General features: G+C 51.0%; 1 protein-coding gene across 1 annotated transcript; it reads right to left on the minus strand.

The window, feature by feature from the left end:
- Positions 1–430: 430 nt before the first annotated feature.
- CSNK2A2 (casein kinase 2 alpha 2) lies at positions 431–24548 on the minus strand (the record flags this gene model as incomplete). The annotated part of the gene is made up of 11 exons (XM_082005803.1): positions 431–591; positions 793–941; positions 1635–1735; positions 2057–2158; positions 2369–2479; positions 3607–3690; positions 5849–5908; positions 12180–12230; positions 13088–13189; positions 24123–24234; positions 24445–24548. 11 exons carry the CDS (start codon positions 24546–24548, stop codon positions 515–517), a joined length of 1053 nt encoding a protein of 350 aa, XP_081861929.1. The 3' UTR covers positions 431–514.

The following is a 24548-nucleotide window of genomic DNA, read 5'->3' on the forward strand; positions in this document are numbered from 1 at the left end:
TGAAACTGGAATTCAAGGGCCAAATTCAAACCCAGAGTGAGCAGTAGGACTTGGACCTCAAAACAAGAGTTGCACCTGCTGACCCCCAGCCTGAATTTGGTTCATCCAGAGTCTACAAGTCAGAAAGGCATGTTTAGAAAGAGGCATGCTAAGGGCTGATGGTGGAACGACCAATTTGTCCCCACCAGCATGGTGGGGACGGCTGGACTGAGAAGGAAGAGAAGGATCCATAGAGATGTGAACCAGAATTGTGTTGAGCCCTGGGGATATCACTACACGTTTAGCTCTTTCAAGACCATTTGCCCAGGGCTTTGGTACCACAGGGTTAGAGTTACATTAACCACAACCACCAGAGAGGAACTGAGGTTTATGACCCCCCCCCAGGTTAGATTTCTGCCGAGTATAAAGGGGAGGGGAAGGGGGGGGGTGTCCTTGGTTCTTTTCCCTTCACTGTGTGACCGAAGGTTTTGCTTTTATTTGTAAACATCTTGAATTACCCGTCGTTTTCCAGTCTTCATCGTGCTGTTGTCAGGCCACTGGAGAGCACAGCGTTTTCTGAGCTGGGCTGGGACTGCTCCTTCACCACTGGATCTGCAGGAGACACAGACCAGGCAGGAAGGGGAAACAGCATTTAATAAAGCGGAAGCTCCACCCTGACAAACCCTTCCAGACAAACTGCCCTCAAAACCCACATTGCTGCTAAGGCTCTCACAGAGCAGGGAGCTGAAATTTGCCCCCACGACCCAAGACCCTTTTCCATCCCAGATGACCCCAGCTTCTCCACAGACTCACAGAAATAGGGGTGCTCCATCGCCTCCTTGGCAGTCAGCCTCTGTTGATGGTCGTATCGCAGCAGCTTGTCCAGGAGGTCTAGGACTTCAGGGCTGACCAGGTGTCTGTTCTCACTGTGGATGAAGTTCTCCCAGCGCTTCCGGGAATGCCTGCAAAAGGACCAGCTGTCACTGCCCAGCCCTGCTCAGCACAGCAGTACCCAGAGGTCCCGGCAGAATCACCTGCCACTTCTTCTGAGAAGAGATGGCTGCAATGGACACTGCCTACAGCTTTTCCTTGCACAAGCTACTGCTCAGCAAGCACTTACCAAAGAGGGAAAACCCTCTTCTTTAGGTACACAGTTGTGTGGACGTCCTACACCTGGGAAAGGCACAATATTGCACATTCCCTTCTGTCGACAGGGACTAGACAACAGCATACAGCTGGCAGGATAACACCCTTGGGACCAGAAGTGCTCTGGCTTGCCAGACAGCCTCACAGAAGCTGTCCTCGCTACCCCATCCACATCTCGTCCCTTTCAGAAATCCCAGATGGGAGATTTTGAGCCCCTCAGTCCACACTCAACTCCAGTGTCTACATCTCCGCTTCCAGGATGTCAACAAGCAGGAGAAGGAAGAAACAGAGGATGGCTTGTGGATCATGGGAGAGGCAAAAGGAAAAAAACTTGCATTTCAGTGACCTCCTGAGATAACATGAGCAGACAGAAGGGAGGCTGCAAGCAGCATTGTGACTCAGAAGATCAAAGCAGGCCTTTGCCGAGAGTCCTTCAAGGAGATGGACATCAGTTTCGCTCCCTCTCTGTGTTACAAGGAAAAAAGGCAGCATTCCACTTCTCCACTTACTGGCCCAGGATATCATTGAAGTGTGGGTCCAGTTCTATGTGGTACTTCTTGAGATACCCATACAGCTCATCTGTGCCCAGGACCTTTGCGATGCGAACCAGCTGGAATGAAAGGCATGTTGAGAGCGAGCAGAAGGGCATGATTCCACTCTTGCAGAGGCAGAGCTGCCCAAATCTAAGACCTCTCCTTCTGGAAATCTCCCAGATGGAAGGAATATCTCCCCTGAAACTTGTTTTTGCAACACGTGCAGAAAACAAGTCTCCTACAGAAGGCAATGAAGCATAATCCCAGGTGGCTTAACTAAGCATGTAGCAACATCCTCCCAGCCTGGTGGTCCGATCCCCAGAACCTCCCCACTATACACACAAAGATGAGGCAGTGACAAACATCTCATGAAATAAGCCAGGTAGCAAAGTCTTTACTTGGTCATAATTGTCCTGGCCATGGAAGAAGGGCTCCTTTCGGAAGATCATGCTTGCCAGCATACAGCCTAAACTCCACATGTCTAAGCTGTAGTCATACATCTGAGGGGAAAAAGGAGAAGCTGTCAGAAAAGGCATGCTCACCACAGCCCGGTTCCCCAACCGCACAGGCAACCTCAGCCTTTTCGCTTCACAGCCAGTCTCTTTCCAACCCAGGCAATGCCCTGGCAGGCAAAAGCAAGCAAGCCAAAGGTGGCCAAAGTGCAATCACAAGCGGTATCACTGGCTAGCAAGGAGGAGGCAGACCCTTACTTGGTAGTCCACAAGAAGCTCCGGTCCTTTGAAGTACCTAGAGGCCACACGGACATTGTATTCCTGAGCTGGATGGTAGAATTCGGCCAGACCCCAGTCTATGAGCCGCAGCTGCACATGCGATAAAGAGACACAGAGTCAGGAGCCTCAGTACGAGCCACTTCACATTAGGTGAAGCCACACTGGCCAAACCTCTGAATCCTGTGATGCTAGTGTGGAGCCCGGGATGCAGGGATGCCCTCTGAGGATGGGAGATGCTCTCAGCAGTGCTCTGGTCAGGCTCTTCCCTTCCCCCCATCACCAGCTGAGGGGGGCAAAGCCCAGCTTAAAGAGCTCCTCTGCTCCTGAGTCCAAGCACTGTTACTGCTGGGCAGCTGGCTCCTTACCAGCACCAGCAGCCACAGCGGACAGGTCGTTGCATACCAGGGAACGGGCAAAACCCGGCTGTGCTATCCCGCCGTTTAGAGGGGCTGGGCCAAAGGCAGTGTTGATTTTAACTGGGGGCTGAGAGCAGGAAACAAGGTAGGAGGGGGGCCCACCACATTCTGCAAGGCAGACCATCTCCTCTGCAGCCACAGGGATGGACAACTTGCCGTGTTACTGAAGGACAGCGGACAGTCTAGTAAGAGACTTCCCCCTCCTTATAAACCTTGCCTGTACAGCCACGGCCAGTTGACAGGGAGGGACCTGTGGACCAGCAACTAATTTGCTGCTGCAAATCGCAGGTCCCTGGGGAGAGAGGTACACACAGCACCCTGTGCTGCCCATTTCCATGGTAGCCAGCTGGGTACAAATGCTTCCTGTGATCTAACTAGCACAGCCCAGAAGCGAGGAAGCCACTGTGGGACGAGCAGGCTGTACTACAGGAGGAGCTTATGTTCCCTAGGTACAAACATCCACGTGTGTTGCAGACAAGGCCACCCTTCTTCTCGCCAGGGCCTCTGCACCCCACTGCCCCACACCTCCCCAGGTGGAGGTTAAACGGCCCAGACCTGCTCCGCGCAGCAAAGAATCCCAGCATGGTTGGCTGGCGGGAAGAGCAGCCACCAAGCCACGGACTCCCACCGCGGTGCTCCCCAGTGGGACTTTGGCCATCTCCTGACGCAGGCACAAGCGGAGGGCGGCCAGTCAAGAAAGGCTAAAGGGGTAAGTACAGCTGCCCAGGCTACGGGTACAGAGGTGGCAGAGTTTCTAGTTTCCCTGGAAAAGCCTGCTTGTAAGCCCTGGTGCCACAGTACCTTTTTCTGTTGGTGGTCTATCATGACGTTGTGGGGTTTGACGTCCCTGTGCATGATCCCCATGCTGTGACAGTAATCCAGGGCCTGGCAGACACACACACACATTAGACATGTCTGTAACCACGGCCACAGCATTAACAATATAACAGACAGTTCTCGGCCAGGAGCGGGAGTTCATGAGGAAGTGCTGCAACACCAGCACAAGAAACTGGTGTTTTCAGCTTTTATGCTGCATGTGACGAGGTGACAAGCTGGCAACAAGACTATATTGATCTCACGTCCTACTGCAGTCACAGGTCCTGGAGCCATGTTCCCTGTACAGTCTTTGAAGAACACAATGCAGAGAGGCATCCCACCTGGTGGCAAGCCCAATGCTCCAACCTGGGTAGCCCTGTGCTTCCTAGGTCACGCTCTATTCCCCGGAAGAGGATGATTCTTACATGCATACAGTTTTATGGCCTTCCAGTGCAGCTTCCCACCTGTGTCCAAAATACACTTAAGCTAGAAAGTCACCTCTGCCCTGCTCATTTAAGCCAAACCTGCACTTACAAAAGGCAAGCGATAGCGTGCAAGGGAGAACGATGCTGCTTAAAGCTTGAAGGCAGGAGCACATATAAGCTCTCCAGCTCCATGACCTTGCACCACTCGCCACCCCCCCCGCAGCTGTTCTCTTGAGCAAGGGGGTGAGAATGTTGTTTTCTCATCTCCAAGGGGGAGGGAGATCCATCCATCAACATCTATCAGATGCTCTGAGATCTCCAGCGGCACAGAAGGAGGGTACAGCCTGCAGTCATTCAATATCCAAGACATCAGTGCCAGGGAAGTAACATTGTCCTCGGGCCCCTGCTGCAGCAGGAAACAAAGGCAGCAACAGCTTCCATCATAGCAAGGCCTCAGGGAATATCCCTGCAGTGACACATGGCCTTGCAACCAACAGCAGTCGCAGCAAACGGTGGTCCTGGGATCTCCAGTACAGGAGATCTGTAACAGGCTGGACAAACCACTTCCAGGAATGAAGCTGTTCTAGCGTCTTGCTGGTCCCGAGGCTGGATCATCTAAACCCCATCACCCCTCCCACCCTAATCCTGGGTTGCCTCAGGCTCCCTCCAACAGGAAGGTCTTTCCCTTGCAGACAGGTGCAGCAAGCTTGGGGGTGCAGAGAAGAAAGTCTCCCTCAAGCTCACTAGATCTATTTCAGGAAGTCTCCTGCAGTCACCAAGTCCTGGAGCACTAAGGGCTCTCCTTAGCCTGTCCCACTCATTTCCAGAGGCAGGGGACCTGCAAAGTGCCAGCCCAGAAATCCCGAGGCCCTGCTAGGACCTGACACAGCCAAGCTGCTGCTCTAGCAGGTCAGCACAGAACAGCCCCGGGATCAGACGAAACCTGTAAGCTCTCCCTAATGCCATGCTGCCTCCCGTGTCCTGCAGCCGGAGACCCCAGAGAGGCAGCGTAGCTGATCTCACCGATCTGCCATATGGCTCTGAACAGTTCCACGGGGAGGTGCAAGCTAGGCTAGTTAAGAAGTATTTAGGGCACTCCTCGCCCTTTGTCAGAGGGCAGGGAGAGCTTTGGCTGGGAGGTCTCAAAGGAAAATACCAGTATTATGTCAACATGTAATAGCCAGCATAACCATAAACTTCATTCCTCAAGACCACATCCATGGGGTTCTGTGGCCACAGTGTACCAAGCTGGCCAGCTTGTTCTTGAAGTGTCCTAGATCCCCCACATGGAGACAGAGGGGTCTAAGACAAAGTAGGCAGAAGTCACCTTCTGGGGCTGCATTTGAATACTGCAGCAAAGCCTGGAGCTGGAAATCCCTCTCTTCCACTCTCCCATGCGTGCTAAGGAGTCCCAGGCTCTCCAGCCCTGCAAATGCTTGTACTGGGTCTGGCTGGGAGGGAGTTGATTTTCCTCATAGCAGCCCAATGGTGCTACAGACGCAGGGAGATCAAGCACAGCCCTCCCTGGCTACTAACAATCACAAATGCTTCACAGGGAAAGAACAGACCCCAGAGAGTCACAGACTCTTTGGAGGCGACCAAAAGTCCCCAGTTTGGCTGTAATACTTCACAGCAACAAGCCAGGTAACCAGATCTCTTCCCAAACCTTCCCAGGTTATGAGACATGGATTCTGCATTGAACATGAGAGAAGTAACTGCTTAGTAGCTCTGCCCCATGAGCCCCACTACTGCCTCTCATTCCTGGTCTTCCCAGCCAGACTGCCATACGCAATGCCACTCACCTTCAGCAGCTCATACATATAAAACCGAATATCAAAGTCTGTCAGGATCTGGTACAGTTGCTGAAACAGATTTGGGGGGGAGAGGGGGAAGAAAAAAAAAGAGAGAAACAAAAATAAATACTCCAGATTTGGATTAGTTTCGTTTCCCACACCCCACCTGCCTCCAATCACTAACCCCATTCCAGATCCCCTGCAAATACTGCCACTCCTGAGGGCTGTCCTGGTCTCAGACCTGCCTAGGAAATCCAGACACACTAGGAAATCCAGAAAGGATGCAAGAGCTTCCAGGAAATGCTACTGGGATCATTCAGACCTGTCACAACTTCTTTCCAGCAGGAGACAGGCAGGCTGTCTGTCCAAAGAAAAGACAGCAAGCCCTTCAGAGCATGCTGGGGCTGGCATGGATGATCTTGACTCTCTGTTCACAGGCAAAGTCATCACGGTGACTTGACAACACAGATAACAGTGTTCAGAGCAGGCACGCTGGGAACACATGAACAAGGCTTCCAAGTGCTCAAGGTGAGGCAGGGAGAGGAGAACATTAACCTAAAGGAGCATGGGGTGGGGAAGCACAAAGGGTAGAGACAACCTCACAGCCACGGAGGCTCCCCTCTATCCTAGGATAAAGGCTAACGCAACTCAACAGCACAGAAATGCTTGTGGGGCCAAGGAGAGCACAGCTTGGAGTCCCAGGGAAGTGCTTGTTGCCAGCACACGTTTGCCATCCTTCTCTCCTCTGTGTCCTTCTGTGGCTACTCATGCAGAAGTCACAAAGTTCCAGGGTGCACTTTAACCTGCAGTGTGCCACCAGCACCATCACTGGAGAACTCATCATTCTGCTGCTCCCATGCCAGGTCACAACTGGCCCCAAATTTGCCTTCTGCTCTATATCTGTCACTGGCAGAGGTGCCAACCCGACCCTGTTGGGCTGTGCTCTCGTCCAGGGAAAGCAAGGCGAGACACCAGGGCAGGGCAAGGAAGGACATTCACAGGGCAGCAGCAGGAACAGACCCCTCTGCCCTTTCTAACAAACAAGGATCATATCACAGCTCAGTCAAATCACCGATTGCATCAGCACTGGAGCCAGCTGCCCATCATGGGCACCACTTGGCAGCTTCAGGAAAAAACCCAGAGCGAGGGATTGAAATTCACATTCCAAGAAAGCAACTCTGGCCCTGGATCTGCTCCAGGCCCATGCCAAGATCCTCAGGATCCTGCCTTACTTAGGACCAGCTCCAAACATCCCCACCACCCTCAACACTGCTCTGGGAAATCATTTGACAACATACAAGTGTCACTTACACACACAGAGCTTTAACAGCCTCCAGGACACAAGCTGCACTGTATTCTCATGAGCTGGGATGATCCTAACACTTCGAAGCAACCCACTGAAGCAGACAAGTGAGCAGGGAGCAAAAAAAAGACGTAGCCACAAGCTACAGCAGGGATAGATTTCCTGACTCAGTTGCGCACGGCTCTGATGCATGACCCAGGGCCAGCAGAGGACAGCTGAACCCTTCCAGGAGTTTGTTTAAATGGCTTGCTTAGGTAACAAACACTACGGGGGGTGGGGCAGAGAGGCTTAAAACAAGTCTTTCTGGGAATCACCACCCTGTTCAACTTCACCTAGCAACATCAATGCACCTGGGGAAGGAGGAAGGCAGGAGATGCAGTGGCAGAACAAAGCTAGACCCCATTTTCCCCATTCCCTGGCTCCTCTGCCTCTCGCTGTCTGTAAGCAGGGAGGGGATGGAAGGGAGGTCATCGATGCCCTTCTTCCCAGGCCCACAATGCTGTTCCTTCTTTGACTCACAGCCTTCAACAGAGGCATCCATTGGGCAACCAGCCTCCAACAGACTTCCCTAGAAGAGCTGCCTGTGAAACCCAGCACCTCTGACCCTCTTGCTGTGCGAAGGCCAACAGCGTGGCCAGCAGTGCCCAGGCTCTGCTTGCTGTGGAGAACAATCCCTGCAGCAGTGTGCTCAGCCCCTCTGCAGGCAGCCAGAAAATGCAGAAGGCTTTGAAGGACGGAGTTTCCACTGGAAGTGGGTCCTGCACAGCAGCTGCCCCAAGAAGGCTTTCATAGTGTGCTCCAAATCCCTTTGCCCAGCCTAGCAGCAGAGAGGACACACCTCCTTTACAGACATGTCCCTGCTCTGCTCTTACAGCTGGCTCTTTGGAGTAAAACTATTAAAAACATCAATGCGGGGATCACTCAGACCCAGCTCAAACGTCTGCTCCTGAGTTGCCAGCACTCAGGATCACACAAGGCCTCGGAGACCTGGGCTGGTCTCCCTTCTCCATGCAGAGCTTGAGGAAAGGCCAAACTCAGCCACAAGCGGCCTGTGCCCCTCTCCAGCTTTTGGTGATATTTTGGCATGCATCACATAACCAACTAATCCCATTAGTGCCTGAGGAGGCAGAGACATGCTTCCCCTCTCCATGGGGCTGACAGGAGTTAAACGCTTATTCTTCTCCCTCGAGCAAGCAACACAGCTGGCTATGTGCAGGAAGCAGCATCTGTAAGCAACAGGGTGGCTGCAAGGAGCTGTCAGAGGAGAGGGATGATGCTTTGGGGTGCAGGGCAGGCAGCAGCAAAAGAGAAGGAAACAGCTCCCAAAGCATCCTGGCCTCAGCAGCGACACAAGGGAGGAGAATCTTCCATACTTCTGCATCACCTATGCAGGGCAACAACTATTTTTTAAACTAACCTTGGATGTATAAGGATAAAACACAGACACACACTTTCCTCACAGCAACAGAAAATTCACTGAGGTGCACACAAGGTGGAAGATCTGACTCAAAAGCCCTCTGTCCCCACTACTCCAACAGGCTGAACATCTTGAAGCAACTTTACATTGCTCGTCTTTCTGGCCCATCTCCTCTTCTTCAGCTGCAAACTTGCTAATTTTAGGAATGCAATAGCAAACCCAACCCAGCACTGCTCCCGGAGACGTGGCTCTGCCCCCTTCTTTCCAGAGAGATTTGCCTCTTCGGGACAATGAAAGGAACAGTACCAGGTATGCTCACAGGCTACACGAAATACGTGACAGTGGATGGTGGTTGAAGGACAGGCATCTCGTTTCTAGTTTGAAACCAATTAGCAAAAGACATTTAATTTCACTGACGGTTACTCAGTTGACTGCATGGCTCTACAGTGCAGCTATCATTTAAGGCAGATGACCGTGGGTAGCTTGAGTGCTCACAGATGACAAGTAATACAGGTCTGAAGAGAAACACAATACACAAGCTGCCGTCCCCACACAGCAGAATACACATTTAGCGGAGTTCCAACTCATCATCTCTGCGAGTACAGAGCCGTCACTTTCAGAAGGGACCCAGCCAGATAATTTAAGAAAATGTCATCAGCTCTAGGGAGGTATCACCTAAGTCTCTTGTTTATACTGTCATTTAAAAACAGGCAAACTGTGTGGAACACAGAAGCTTGTGCTTCTGATCTGGAACAGTCCACAGCCACAGCTTAGGTCCTACAGAACTGCAGTTTCTGCCCATGCAGAGAGCTGAGGAAACACAGCAGCCATTTTCATAGGTGCACAGACATGAACAGTATCCTGCCATTTGAATGGGCAAAGGAGTGAAAGTGTTAACATTAAGCAAAAAATAATAATGCTGAAGGGAAGAAACTGCCAGAAAGGAGACAACTGAGGAAACACCCAAGCTTGTGAGCAACTATTGCCAACAGGACAGAGAGAAACACAACCCTGTAAAGCAGTCAGCAACTGCCTGCTGGACACAAGCTGCCCTGGGAACCCCCTCACACACCCTGAAGGTGGTTTGCCAGCGAGGTGCACGGTACTCATCAGTACTGCTGAATCCAGAAGTCAATGCAGAGATGGGCAGATCAGCAATAGCCACCTCAAAACAAAGGGAAGAGGTCCCCATCACCAGGATTAGCTCATGTAGCAGTTAACTCCAGTAGAATTTGGCTGCCCAGAGAGATCAGGACTGTGGAGCAGAGGGGACAATGACTGGGTGCTCTCCAGCTGCTTCATGTATAGGGCAAGCCAAGACAAGTGGTGTCATCTACTCTGTGCGCTTTCTGCTTGGCAAGGGCACTTCAGAGCAAGAGAAGAGACAGCCAGCCTCTGTATAGAAGTTATCCACAGGCACCTGTGCGTAGCAGCAGCTCTGTAATCTGCCAGTTAGCTGCGGCCCCAAGAACCTACCCAAACAGGCAGCAGAGCTCATGGGAGTGTAGCTCAAATAACCCACAGGCCACACACATAGCTAGTAAAATTCAGGTTACAAACAAGCTCTGAACACAAACAGCCATGCTGGATGCCCTGGGGGACACGCTTGCATTCCCAAGACAAGTTATTCCTGCCTTGTACCAATCAGCATCAAAAGCATCAATACTTTCTGTCTTGGACTAGAACAGCTGTGAATCTGGACTTCCTCAAGGAGCCAGGCTTTCTCATAGGAGCCTAGAAATGATCTGCTGCAAACTCGGATAGTTGTTTCTATTGGAACAGCCAGAGCTGAGCACTGTTAATTCTGCTGGGGACAGACCAGAGCTGAGCACTGTTACTTCTGCTGGGGACAGACCAATGCTGCCTTACTGCCCTGCAACAGTGCCTGCGACGACTCTCGGCATGGCTGGGACGGCTGCCTACCATGTACTCCAAGCCCTGCATTTTTCAGTTAAGAGTCCCTGTTGGCCACCAGCCTCAAGTTGCAACTTTACGCTCCACTTCGTGAGCATATTTCAGTTCCTGGGTGATATCTTTGATATTTTTTTCCTCTAAGAACATGACAGAGTGGTGTTAATCACATTTTGGCTAGGACACACACAAAGCGATCCTCAGCAAGGTGTGCCACTGCCCTAGCAACCTATTTTACCTCAAGCCATACAGTAAAAGGAAAAATTAAAAATAAAAGAAAAAATCTCTAAATAGAAAGTTAAAAACTTCCCAGATCAGCCTTTATGAAGAGTCCCTGGGTCACCAGGAGAAGCACAGGGGCACATTCCCAATGTAAATGCAGCACTAGAACAGCCAAGCCGATGTCGATGAAGCCAGCCAAACCAAGTCTGCTTTAATTAGCCCTGAAAGGTCACCACATAGCACTCCTCCTCTCATGGCTGTTTACTTGATGGAGGCAACACTCACCTCCCCGCCCAGAGCTGTCGGGGCAGACGCTGCGGCAAGTTACTATTACTCTGGCCTCTGCAGTTAAGTCTCTACATGAGATTAAACAGCACTAAGACTACCACTGCCAGCACGGCTGCAGCTCTGATTATGCACAGGGTCCCACCTAGCAGGGTTCAGCTTGCCAGACCAACCCCAGAGGGACAAAACCAACGCGTGCTGCCGCGCAGCCTGCGGGGCGGGAGGTGAGACAGTCCGTGGGCCAGCTGACAAGCTCCCTCCTTTCCACTGACACCAACCCAGGGTCCTTCTCTGGGTGTTTGGTGTATCTGCTGAAGCTGCATCCTACAACGTGTGTACCTACATAAATGCTCCAGCACAGACAGGAAATAAAAAGCACCATCCCATAATATGGAATGAAAGGGATCTCTGAACAGTGCAGGAGAGGTTGACTGCTGGCTTTCTAATGACAACTGCTTAATTAATTCTCCACCACCGACTTAATGACTTAGGGTAAAGATTCACATGGGGGAAGCAAAGATACCATTAAAATAGTTGTGGTTGTTAATTATATATCCCTTTTGCGTATCCGCTTGCTGCTGCTGCTAGCCAGAAGCATTTTAGTAGCACAGGCAGTCGTAGCTGCACTCAGACAGAAAGACCCCTGTTTTGGGAAGGAGTAATACCACTTGGAGCTCCCCAGAAATCAGAAGAGCCAGGGAATACACTGCAGCCTCAGGCAAGCAGAAAAGCTCTTAAGATGGGTTCAAGACTGCTCAGTCCCTTGCTACGAAGCCCACTGGCAGTGGGAGATGTGCTCCCCAGCCTCTGCCGCCCCAAGACTGAAGGATTCCAGCACAAATCGGTGTCACCTGCTCCATCAACTGCCCTGCTGTAAATAGAGCATCGCACCACAGGGCTGAATATATAGCACAGCAGTAATTACTAAATTGAGAAGGGAGTAAGAATATCTAACCTGTTGAACTTACTCGTCAAAGTTGGGAGGAGATTCAGCACACAAGCTTTTTATTCCTTCTCATCTAGAGCCTATTTACAGGTTTCTGGTTTACATGGGAAAAGGAACGTGAAGCTGACACAGGTGAAAACTCCAAACTCCCCCCACGGCTCTCAAGGAGCATCTGACAACCTAAGATCACAGCACTCTTAACAGAAATTGGAAGCCACCCCCTCTGCCTCCCCCCTCCACACTCAGGCAAACTCACCTTAAAATCTGTGTTATTGATGTACTCAAACACCAGAGCAGGGGTCTTTGACTGCAAGAGAGAGAGAGTCATGGGTTAAAACACCCTCTTGACCTTTCTTTGCTCCAAGAGACTTGAGAAAGCTTTTGCTTCCTGCCCAACCTTCACTGCAGCGAGCGGGAGCAGGACAGCGAGAGAAATACAGCCCTGCCTCCACAGCGCTGCTTATACCCCATGCAGCAAGCACCAACAGGGCATTTTGGCCAGTGCTGCTCCTCCCCGTGCCACGGAGCAGAGACAGCACTGGGCAAGTCAAAAGGCGTCACCAGGGGCTAAGGCCTCGCAGCCCATCGCAGGAGGAAGGTCAGCCAGGACTGCCAAATGCTACGGCAGCGTCATTTCCTCTCCGTAGCTGCCAGCAGGCTGGGAGTCACAGACCTCAGCCAGCTGCTAGTCAGAGAAAACTTCCTGGGAATGGGGTAGTTGTGGCAATGCAGACAAAGGATATGACCTCTGGTCACTGGGCAGGACAGCAACCAGAAGGATGAAAAGTGCTTAATATCCAGTTGCCTGGCAGATACCTATGTTCCAGAGGCCAGACAGAGGCTGGAAGACTACAGGCTCTGCTTTCTTACAGAAAACTTGCAGGGCTACAAATCTTCTCCCCCATCAGCCATGGGAAATTCATAGAAGACACAGAAGGGGTGTAAAAGAGTCTGGGGAACATGGAGAGGAACATGAGCTCATCAAAACCAACCCACCTCAGGAGACCCTAATGAGCTGGACACTGCTCGCCCCTGGCTGGCACAAAGGCACAGGCAGCACCTAACCTGAGCTGAGAGCAGAAGTCATGCAGCAGTGCTTGCCCCATGCCTGCAGCCGGCAGGGAGGCAAGCCCACCACACACACCGCAACATGCTGGCACCTACCACCGGATCCTTGACAGTGTCAATCAGATTAATGATGTTGGTGCCACCGCGTAGATTCTCCAGAATCTTAACCTCACGTTTTATCTTCTTTTTCTTCACTGGCTTAAATAGACAAAAGAAATTAGAAGTGAGAGTCCTTTCAGAAATTATCACTGATTTCTGCCACCGATTTTGACTGGATCACATCACCTCCCCTCCCCTCTCTGCTCCGCCCCTCACAAAGGGAACATTTTTAGCTTCAAAGAGGAGACAAACACCTTGCATGAACTTGAATTTCCCTCTCATCAGTGAAAGCTTTCCACTCATGGGGGGAAAAGTCAAACCACTGCAGATAAACATAATTGTGACTCCAGTAACTGTGGTTAAAAGCACCTTGGACTGCTATGTAGAATGAGTGTGCTGAGATTTCTATGTTATGACATTTAGAGCCACAGGACGAGCATGGTGGATCCCATGCTTTTGTTTACCAGCACAAACCAGTTTTTTACTCCTTAATCCCAACCCATTTCCCATCCACTTTAATCCAATGAAATGACGACCTGAGAGTCTTTAAGACCAAGATTTCTAGTAAGCTCAGACACTGCTACGCAGACATCTTTCGTAACTACCCAAGAACATAGACCCAACTGCACGGCATGCCATCCCATCCATATACTATGATTATTTTTAAAGCCTACAGACATTTTAAAGAGCTTTTGACTCCTCCTCGACCTGCGCAGTCCCAGGAACTCCCTTTGCAAAGTAAGCTTTTTTCTGGACATCAGCCTGCAGAGAGTGACAAAGAACAGCTGCTCCCAAGGCAGGGGCTTGGAAGTTGGCTTATCTTTTACACTCTGCTGATCCAGCGGTTCACTTCAACACAGAGGAAAAATAATTCCTGTAACTCATCCACTCCCAGAACAACTCTAGCTCTATGCCTGCTTGAAAGGAAAGGCAGGTTAGAGCAGCTAAGAGGTGAGACTTCTTCAACAAACTTTGGCTAGTGACCGGTGTGGGCATCACCGGTTGCGAGTCACTGAGCCTAGCAGCCCTTCATTGCAGCGCTGGCACATCCCCTCCTGCACCACCGGCACCATTGCAGAGGGGTGCAGAGACATCTTGCAGGTAAACCCCTTGCCCCGTCTGTGAGGTTTGCTGATGAAAACACTCCTCCCCAGACTTTTAGCTAAACCATTCACCATCCAGCACGGAGCCTGGTGCGTGAGGAGGGGAGTAAGGGGGAACGGCAGAGGTACAAGGCACCCTACCAAAGTGACACATGTCATCACACACCTACGTGAAGGACAAGGAGCCACAAAGAGCTCAAGAGCTCACGCTCGCTGCCTCACCTCTGCTGCAGCTCCCACTTCGATGATGGCTGCAGAGTGCCCATGAGGCAACTCACACTCCCGTTACAGGTGAATCCAAAGCAATCCCTGGTTTCAGACACCCTCCCCGCCCCGGAATGTATGAGCAGACGGGAGAAGGAACAGAAGCTTTTTATGTAGTGGGAAAATATGCTGTCTTTCTAGGCTCTTCAGGTGGCTGAAATCTTCATATTCGACTCCTGCCCTTCTCCTTTTCCAAGTTAAAAGGCAGGAGCTAGACTTCCAAGCCAAAAGATGAGAATCTCTGCCTGAAGCAAAGTGCCAAAAATAACACCGATGCCGGCACAAGGGAGCATCAGTACCTCATAAAGCCACCGTGGAAAATGGCAGCAAAGCCACCACAGCTGTCAGCCAGGGCTGGAGCGACACCAGGCAGGGTTGGCTGGGGAGGGGCCACCAACACCCCCAGGGCAGTGCCCGGACACGGCTGGAGCCGGTGGGAGACTGGATAGACAGGGAGAAGCAGTCAGAGCAGGGGGACAAAAACAGCAGAAGCGAGGGCTACGTTTCTGAACCTGAGTGGAAGATGCTTCATTAGAGACTAATTTCACTTATGTCAGCACGGGGACAGATATCACCCTTGCGTTGCCCACATGCACTGATCCTACCAGAAGGCCACGATGGAATTAGAGGATGTAACTCGGTTACACTGCTCGTCCAGCGAGGCGGATGCACACGCAAGCTGTTTTCCAAGGAACTTCAAAGAGGCAGCTGAGCTGCTGCTGTCCTGAAGGCACTCGCTGAATGGCCTGGCTACCGACAGACATGGATCACAGCCTGTCTGCTGCAACACTTGCACCTGATCAGGAACTGGAACAGTGCCTGGACGCAGCTAAGAGGACCCAAAGCCCACTTTGAAATATCTTTTCCTTTGTACTGTAGTTATTTCAGGGGCCTTTTGCATCAGCTAGGTAGGGGACGATATCCCTCTGAGATTTCCCTCGTTCCCGCCATAGCAACCGCCACTCCCACTGGGGCAGAAGATGTTGTCTTCCAGTCACTTCCACATTTCCACCTTTTTCAGGATGGGAAAATGATGCCCTATGTGATCTCCACCAGAAATCTACCCCCACACACAATACACTTATTAAAAGTCATGAGCAGACAGAATCAGCGACTTTTTGGAAAAAAAGAGGGAAGAAAGTTGGTCTTTTTTTAATTAAATGCCTACAGATAATTGCCAACAGCAGCATCTCCGACATCCCTGAGGGAAGACACTCTAGCAAACATCGTCTCAGCAAGAGGGAGAGCTGAAAGCCACTCGCTGTTGGCATGTTCTCCTGCTAAGCTGCAGTAGCGCAGAGCTCAGGCCAGGTTGTCCGCACATGGCTACACGACCTCCATGTCGGCTGTGAGCCTGGGCAAGGGCCTCGCCAGCCTCCGGGCAGGGGGGGTACAGGAAGCCCCGCTCATTGCAGGGTTGTAAGCAGTGCATCGTCAGAGCGCTCTCCCTGCCTGCAGCCATCGGTCAGGACAGGGTTTTCCACCACTAGGTAAATAGGGATGAGGCTGGGAGAAATGCCATGCGCTGAAGTAATGTCGTCTTAGAGGAAAAGCTATTGCCCGGAAGTTTCCTCAGAGAGCAATGCAGGGGAACAGCGTATTTTCTCCATTTCAGATTTGCAGGAGAAAACAGTGGCGACTGCTGGCCTCCAGCCCACGCTGCTCAGCTGTCACCTCACCAGCCTACCCAGCCACACGCCACCTCCTACCCACATGTTGTCCCACACTATTGCTCCAGCCACAACTGCAAACACCATCTACTACCCAAGAGCACATCACCGGGACTCAGTTTTTGCCCAGTAACTGATCCCAAGCCCAAGCTCTTGCAGCTGGCAAGTCAAACGCATTGGTGCGGATGACTCCAGCACATGCCCAGTACTGCACTGGAGCTAACCATTAGAGAAACTAGAAAAAACACATTGGAGAAACTAGAGAAACTCTGCTGACTTCCCTCCTGTCCCCAAACCCCAGTACTGCTGAAACCACAGGCAATCAGCAGCATATCCTCCAAGCACCAGGATTAAGTCTGGGTGGCTACAACTGTCTCTGAGAGTCACCCGATCTGTCTCTCCAAGGATGTTGACTCCAAACACACATGGATTAAATGTGAACTAACTGAAGCTATTATGGCCTCCAACCATCTGCCTCTCCCAGCAGGAATAGCTTCTAAAACACCAGCCCTTGGAGCCAGAGTATGTTAACAGTACTCCTTTAAAGCAATTTTATTAAACCAGGCTATGAACAGTGGCATTTCAGGTTGTTTCCTACACTTTTCAGTCCCCTTGCCCTGGGACGGGGATTTCCAGCGCAGGAATGGAACAGGCACCTAGACATAAATTAACTGCTCTCAAGTTAGATTTTGCTGTGCTTACAAGGCAACATTTTATACAGGTGCAGACTCCAACTCCATCTGTTCCCATAGCAGAGGCATTCCAAAGCTTTCCTCCATGCTGGGATACTCCAGTGACCAGTATGAGTCAAATCCTCACTGCAGCCTTTCCCTCTGAGACAGGCTTCGACACAGTCCCTCTGCTCTATGAAACACCCTCCGCTCTATGCGAACACCTATTTCCATGAAATCTGTAAAAACTTGTCAGCTTGGAGACTTCTGTTGCATTCGGTTGAAATTGGCCGAGCAGTGCAAAAACTACTGGGGGGGGGCGGAGAGGGAGAAAGGCTGACAGACAGCAGGATTGCATAAGGCTCGTTTCCATAGGAAACCAGGCTAAAAGACATGTCTCAATTTAACCATGTCTACACTGGGTGAGGCTTAATTACTTCAACTGCAGCAGCACCCGCAGAACAACATGACTGTCTAGCACAAGACAGTCTTCCAGTTTCCCAGGAAATTGCTTCCTTCCTCAGGCAAACTGGAAGTGACGTGGCTGTAGATGGTGGAGACAAAACATGCAGCTCTCAGCTCTCCACTACACTGAGTGCCCAGAGCAGAGGGACAAGGTAACCTCCAGCCGCAGGAGGATGGTCTCTGTTGGACCTGGCAGCTCTCACTCTACTGTCCCCAGCCAGCCACCCTTTGCTGCAGGTTTCCCACCCTACCAGCCAAAGAAATCCCATGAGGATGCTTCAATCCAAAGTCAGGCAGAAGAGGCAGTGACAGTGGCCAGTGCTATCCCAGCTGCCTTTGCCCACAGATCAGGGAGGATCACGTGCTGCCAGCCCTCTGCAGAGGCGAGAAATGGCATGGGAGAAGTAGTTGTTTTGCAGTCAGGTAGGTGCACAAGACAACACCTCTCTGTGACTAAGAGATCAGATCCTGGGTCATTTTCTGTGAGATCGTGTAAACTCGTAAGCAGGGAAGGAGTCCAGCTGCAGCAAACACCAGCTGGGAGAATTAACATTGTTTGCCAAAATAAAGGTTTAAATACAAGGCTGCAACCATCACTTCCTGTCTTGAACGGATAAATGGCTGCCTGGTTAATCACCTTTTTTGCTTGGTTTCTAAAGCAAGGGGAGTACACTCTTCTGTCAGATGCTTCAGTCCCAGCCTTCAGCCTTCCCCAGCAACCTGGGGACCCACTGCTTTAATTCAAGCAAAGGGAAAATAAGCTTGTTACCCAAAGTGCTCTGCACATTTCTACACTGGGAAAGACAAGCAGTGACCAGGAAAGCATGTGAAATACGAGCTAAATCCAAAGCATAAAAATCATTTTACATTAGACTAAAGAAGGCAGCACACACATACTGCCAGCTGCCGAGAACATGAGCTGCTCTGAAAGAGTCACAGAAGGTGCTGGGTTTTGCCCAGCAGGTGCTCTGAAAAAGAACTGGGGTTAGCGCAGCAGGGGAGAAGGTTAAACAGTCAAAAGATACAAATCCGTGAGAAACTAAAGTCCACCACCCCGTAAAGAAAAAGATCTCTTTTTTGCTCACCAAACCCGAACAGCGCGGAAACACCACGATGCTTCCAGTGAACAAGCAGGGAAATCTCAACACACAACGTCCAGGACTAGCAAAAGGTTTGAGCAGCATCCTTATGACAGGCTTTAAACATTTAAAAGCTGGCACTAGAAGCTCATTCGTCTCTAGCAAGTATTATCGAAAGGATCACAATAATCGGCCTATAAAGCCTGATGCCAATTGCTCAATAGGAAAATTGGCTTCAGAGCAGCAGTGCTTATTTTGCCAGACATCAGCTGGGAAACCAAATAATTGTATTCAAAAGAGCTATAAATTCAAGGAGCCCACTTGTGTTAATATTCTGTCAGTTGTTTGCATCTTACAACTTCCATTATGGGAACTCAAACTTTCCTGAGCTGCTCTTCAATTTTAGAAAAGAGGGAAAAAAACCTACCCTGAAACTCCTAAAGCACTTTTGCTTTTTTATTTCAGTTCAGTAGAATATACTAGCATGTGTTTTGAGGGCAGTGCCATTCTTTCCTTCAGAATGCCTTTCCTCCCCTCATAATGCATCCCAAAACAGCCCTCCTGGGGCTTTAGAACTGCCCACAACGCATGAAGACTTCTGCAGTCAACGAAAAGGGAGACGCACAAGGACCAAGCCCTGATCCCCACCACTGCCATTACAAGGGATGAGAATCACTCACTCGGGCTCTGCCCCAAGCCACTGCGAACAGACAGAGTGTCGTAACTCACCCTCCTCCTCACAGCTCACCAGTTCCTTGGTGCTAGAACACCACTGCGAGAGTTATCAGCTGCATCTCCAGGCCTCTGAGAGACACTCAGTACCATCTCAGTTGGTCTCAGCTCCAAACAAGGCTGGGCTCCAGCAGCCAACCATACCAAACTCAGTGTGGGCAACTGGTGTTAAAGAGAAGAGCTGTGTACCCGGCTGTCTTTCAAAAGGGCTCATTTCAAGACTGCCAGAGGAGGAAGTGGGCCAGGCCGAGCTGATTCAGTGCATGCAAATGCAGGAGGAGCAAGAGACACAGATAACTACCAGGAGCAGGCATTGAACGGCTTTGGTGGAAGGTCACTGATGCAGTCAAAAGCTCCAGCCTGAGGGACCAACATCACCCAATCCTGTTTCCCTGTGCAATCCCTTCTGCACAGGGAGTCATTTCATCCCCCATCTAGAACGTGCTGATGTATATGGGTTCTAAAGCTTTTAGGGACAGAAGAAAGTTTACCAGAGCCGCCAGGCTTACCCCCTCAAATGGTTCTCTAGCAACTACAGTAATAATTTGAGTTCAATGCAGTAAGGACCTTGCAGCAGTGCCTGGTACGAGCAGCAGCTCTGGAGGGTTAACACAGCCCAAAAGGGGGATCGGGGGAAAAACAAAGCCAAACAAACAAGAATGCACTTGTGAAACCACGTACATGGTTGAAAGTTCCAGTTCATGGACTCAGCACAGAGGGACAAAAGCCACCAAAGGAGAAAGGGGCTATTTCATTATTGCTGCAGAACCTCCATTTCACTGGTCCCTCTCCTTGTAGCTGCATTCTTCCCCTAACCTCTGCCTGCATGTTGTGCCTTTGCAGATAGTAACCACACGAGGAGACAAAACAGTCTCTTTATGTGATGGGTTTAATGCCTTACAGACAAGTAGCGTGTACACAGACACATACGTGCATCAGGAAAGCAGGACTCCTGCACAGACCTGACAATACGGATGCTGTAATCTCCGCCTTGAACGGACACTCAGATGGCAGTAATCAGTACAAGAGAACGGGCTGTGAAGGACGCTGCCGTACAGCTGAAGCTCACCGACAGCCATAGCTGTAGGTAACTTTAACAGTAGCACTCTCACCACAAAGAATCACCCACAAAAGTTACAAGCAATGTGTAAAGTTCGTCTTTGGCTTTTAGAGCGGCAGCTCGCAATGCTGTTCCCATCTCCCAGGAACACTGTTACCCCAGACCAGAGGATTCACTTTTAAGGCATATGAGGAGACCGGGAGGTGCGTTGGAGCTGCATTAGCAGGAAAGCAAAATGAGATGTTCATCAAAGAGACAGCACAAAGGTTGCAGGCTGACCTCAGCAGTTCACCAAAAATCTAAATCTATGTGGTTAGATACGAAAAGCAGAGCTGTGCTTTAGATACCAGCATTGGATGTAGATGATACGTGACTCACTGGAAACAAAGATGTCTTAAACTTCCTTTGTACATGCTGAGGAATATCAGACCTCATCCCGGGAGTCAAACCTTAGCATCAAATTTAAGCAAGACACAAAAAGCACGTACAGGACATATCTACCTATTCCCTCTTCCTGGCTTGGCCCTCCCCCAAGCATGCAGGAAGCATGCCTACACCTGTACCCAGGCCAGCCAGATCAAGAAGTCCCTAGCTGGTGCAGGAGGCTCTGCAGGAGCACCGCCGCTGGCTAACTCCATGCCCTACTACCAGTGAGGGGTAGGAAGGTCAGTACAGTGCAGAGTCCTCCACTACCTACCAAGATGACTTCAGCCCTGCAGCTTTTTTTGCTGAATCTTTGCTCCCTGAACAGGTTGAAAAGGTGGGGAGTTGCCCTCTTGCCTCGCTTCTCAAGGCAAAAGCTTTTGGAAGACACTGGGCAGGAGGTGTCTGTGTGGCAAACCAGGGCTGTAGGAACAGGGCGCGTCCGGATGTCTTGCTGCAGTGGAGTGAGAAGCAACCTGCTTGCTTCATTTGCCTTTTTTTTAGGAGAGCTATAGAATTTTCCTGGAAAAAGTGACATTAAGAGCATCATACTTGCAAAGACAAGCACTTGACCCAGGAAATGGTAATGTTATGGTCATCTACATGACCTTAATTCTGCTCCTTTGCTGACACATGTAATGACCACAACCAGCAGCATGAGCACATCGCATTTTCCTGCAGGATTATGCCCAATCCCACATCTGGGGTAGCAGAACAGAAAGGCAATGGTGGGTACTGGCCGGAGAAACAGGGCATTTTGCTTTACGCAAGCCCAAAAGGCCGGGGGCACTGTGAAACCAATCCCTAGCCTTGTCCAATGGTAAAGTCTTCACGGGGCACTTAAACAAACAAGGCAAACGGCTGCCAGAAGAGGAAGAGCAGTTATCTGGTTCATGCAGCACTATACGAGGACCTATGCTCTAGTCTCAACTTTGTTGAGGCTAAGGGACTTGCCCAAAGTCACACAGGAAGTCTCTGTGGCTCAGTTCCGCATCAGAGAAAGGGTGATAAAATTTCCTGACCTCTCTTGAGGAGGGTACAAGATGGTTCAGGTAGCACAACACCAAAGGAGGGGAGAAAAAAAGGCAGGGGAAGTACATGCTAACTTGAGCTCAGTAAGGATAAACTGCTTCAAAGAGCAAGGCTGGGAAGAGACACCAGTGACCTCCCACAAGGTACAAATATTAAAACCGTGACTCTTGCTAAAAATCACTCTAACACATACATAAATTGTCCTCTCAAAAAAACCTTAGGAGAAAGGAGCAACTGTGCTAAACAGCCACATCCATCAGCCAGCAATAGTCTTTCCCCTTTGTCTCACCCCTACAGCCACACAAAAACCTGAAGACTTCTGGTTGCGTTTCCCATCTCACAGGATCCAGCCTGAATTAGGAGGAACAGAGAGACCCAGCCTCTTTCCTAAGGCTCCACTGTAGATACATGTAATTACATTTGCAATTAACTTTGAGTCTAGTTACAGGAAACCAGAAGCACTTTCCACAGATCAGAGTGATGTTATTGCAATACTTCACAGGTTTTCATAATGTACGCTACATGGTGCTCTGAAACTCACTTTTCACTGAGAAGGAAGTTCATCGTTATTTATCTGGACTTTCTGCTTTTCCTTGCTCACACACAGGAATGCTGTCTGCATATTAATGCAAGTGGGGGGAGCCAGCGGAACTGGTGGCAATACCATCCGCTTCAAATCTGGGACAATCCAGTCCCCTGCTCGCAGGGCATTAAGGCAACAGATTCAGGCCCCAAGGAGAAGCAGCACCCAGCCGCCCTCAGATGACTCTTGCCAGCTGACTCACAGTCTGATGCTGACAGGCTCCCTAGACATGACAGAGTTCAGCTGCCACAGGGAGAGGAGCATCGCTCCAGGGGAGGCTCTTTAGGCAGGGAAGAGGCAAAGAGGAAGACTTATGGTGACTTTCCCTGCAATTTCTTCTCAGCCTCGTAGTGATTTTCTATGTAAGACAAGACCTAGGGTCTCAACAAACCACAGCAGTCCTGATGAGACCACCAGGGGCTCCGGAGCAGCATGCAGAAGTGCAGTTTCCTCAGCCTACCCACAAGCCATCTTGCTGTAAAACCCAGCTGTGCACTGGCTACCTCTGACTACTCCCTCTTATAGCAGAGACTCACGCCTCCCCCTACTTAAAAAAAAAAACAAAAAACAAAGCCACATAAAGCATCCAAAGGAGGGGGAGGCCCAAACAGCACGCCAGAGGAACTCAGCTCGGTGAGGACACGTGAGCCTCACCACTCTGCCCTGATGTCAGGCTCAGCCACTGGGGCTCTCCTGAATGGCTCACCTGGCCACCACCTTGACCACAGACAAAACAGAGGTGTGCATACCTCCTCCCAGAGGCAGCCAGGAGATCACACCTTGCCTAGGAGCAGTGCTGGACAAACCGTGACAAGTTCTCTGGGAAGCCAAGGAAGATCCCAAGGAAGCAGGCACAGGGAGCGAGTGGGGATATCAGCAAAGACGAAGCAGCTAGCCACACTATCAGACTGGATCTAGCGAATGCCTTAAGGCTACAGCCCTGCAGTAGCTGCTAGTCCCAGCGGCTGCAAGGGCAGGTTAAGCTCAGACCCCCCTGCACACGGCAGATCAACGTGTGCCCAAATTCTTAGAACACCCACGGTCAGACATCGGCTCCCACGTGCTCTTGGGGAGAAGTGTTGCTGGTCCAACAAGTGACAGCCACACGTGTAAGCCAAGCCCAAACCAAAAGCACCTCAACTCTAACCTTCCATTTCTGCTTAACACCCCTGTCTACCCCCAGATCACCAACATAGATTGCTGCTAGGACAGTCACCACAGCTTGCTGTGAGCATGCTGCTTCAGTACCAAACACAGTAAGGTGTGACCTGCAGTGGCTAACCCATGCATTCAGCCATCCCAAACCACAACCTGTTACTGCTACATGAAGGTCCCCACAGCCTGACCCCACTAGGGCCAACACACCAGAATACAAGTCACCAGCGATGCCAAACTTCAGACAGCCTCCTTCAGTCTCCTCAAGTTTCCACAGTGTTTTTAGCCTGCCTGTGGTGAAGTTCTCTTCCATATCAGATCCTCCAAAGGACTGAATTTTGCCAGCTTTTTTGACTGCTGAGCATCCCACAGTCTGCCTCTGAAAAGGCCATGTACCAGCTGTCTAGAGGTTAACAGAAGGATTCTCCCCTCCAGGCTTCGCATTCCTGTTGACATGGCAGTCCCTGGGCTGTTTTAGTCGGGCATTGCCAGATACAATTTACCAAACGCAGGCAGCACATGCAACGCTGTTCAAATGTCAGGACACGCAGCCCTCCTCCTCCAGAGGAGCTCTCAGCCCAGAGCTATGCTGGACAGGAGAGGTAGAGACATCAAAACGTCACTACAGGACGCGGGACACCAAATCAATTTCCTAATTTCCACTGTCCTTAACAAGAAAACAAAGTTTTGGGGTGAACAAGGAGATCCAACAGTCCTTCGGCCCTGCCAGCCCGGCTCCTCTGCCCCTCGCTTCCAGCCACTGCAAGCCCCCTACGCCATCAACGGGACACTCACCTTGAGGATCTTCACGACGACCCTCTCGTTGTTGGTGATGTTGATGGCCTCGAAGACCTCGCTGTACTTCCCTCGCCCGAGCTTGCGGACCAGCTGGTAGTCGTCCTGATTGCTGCGGGCACCAAGGGGAGGAGAGGATAACTGACAGGGCAGCAGGCCGGGGAGGGGGGGAGGCCCTCTCCCAGCCCCCCCCAGCCCCCCGGAGACACCCCAAAACGGAGAGGGGGGGCAGGGAACCCTCCCCGTGGGCTGAGGCCCGCAGGAGGGTGCGGGGCCGCTCGGCGGCCCGGGGAAGGGTGAGGGTCCCCGCGGGGCGCTTTACCCCCAGCTCGGGACGTGCGCCTCGTAGTCCCAGTACTCGCGGCTCCTCAGGCTGTTCACCTCGGCGTACACCCGCGCCCGGCTGCCGGCGGCCGGGCCGGGCAT

The sequence above is a fragment of the Phaethon aethereus genome, assembly GCF_964289735.1.
Source record: "Phaethon aethereus genome assembly, chromosome: 13".
Taxonomy (NCBI): domain Eukaryota; kingdom Metazoa; phylum Chordata; class Aves; order Phaethontiformes; family Phaethontidae; genus Phaethon; species Phaethon aethereus.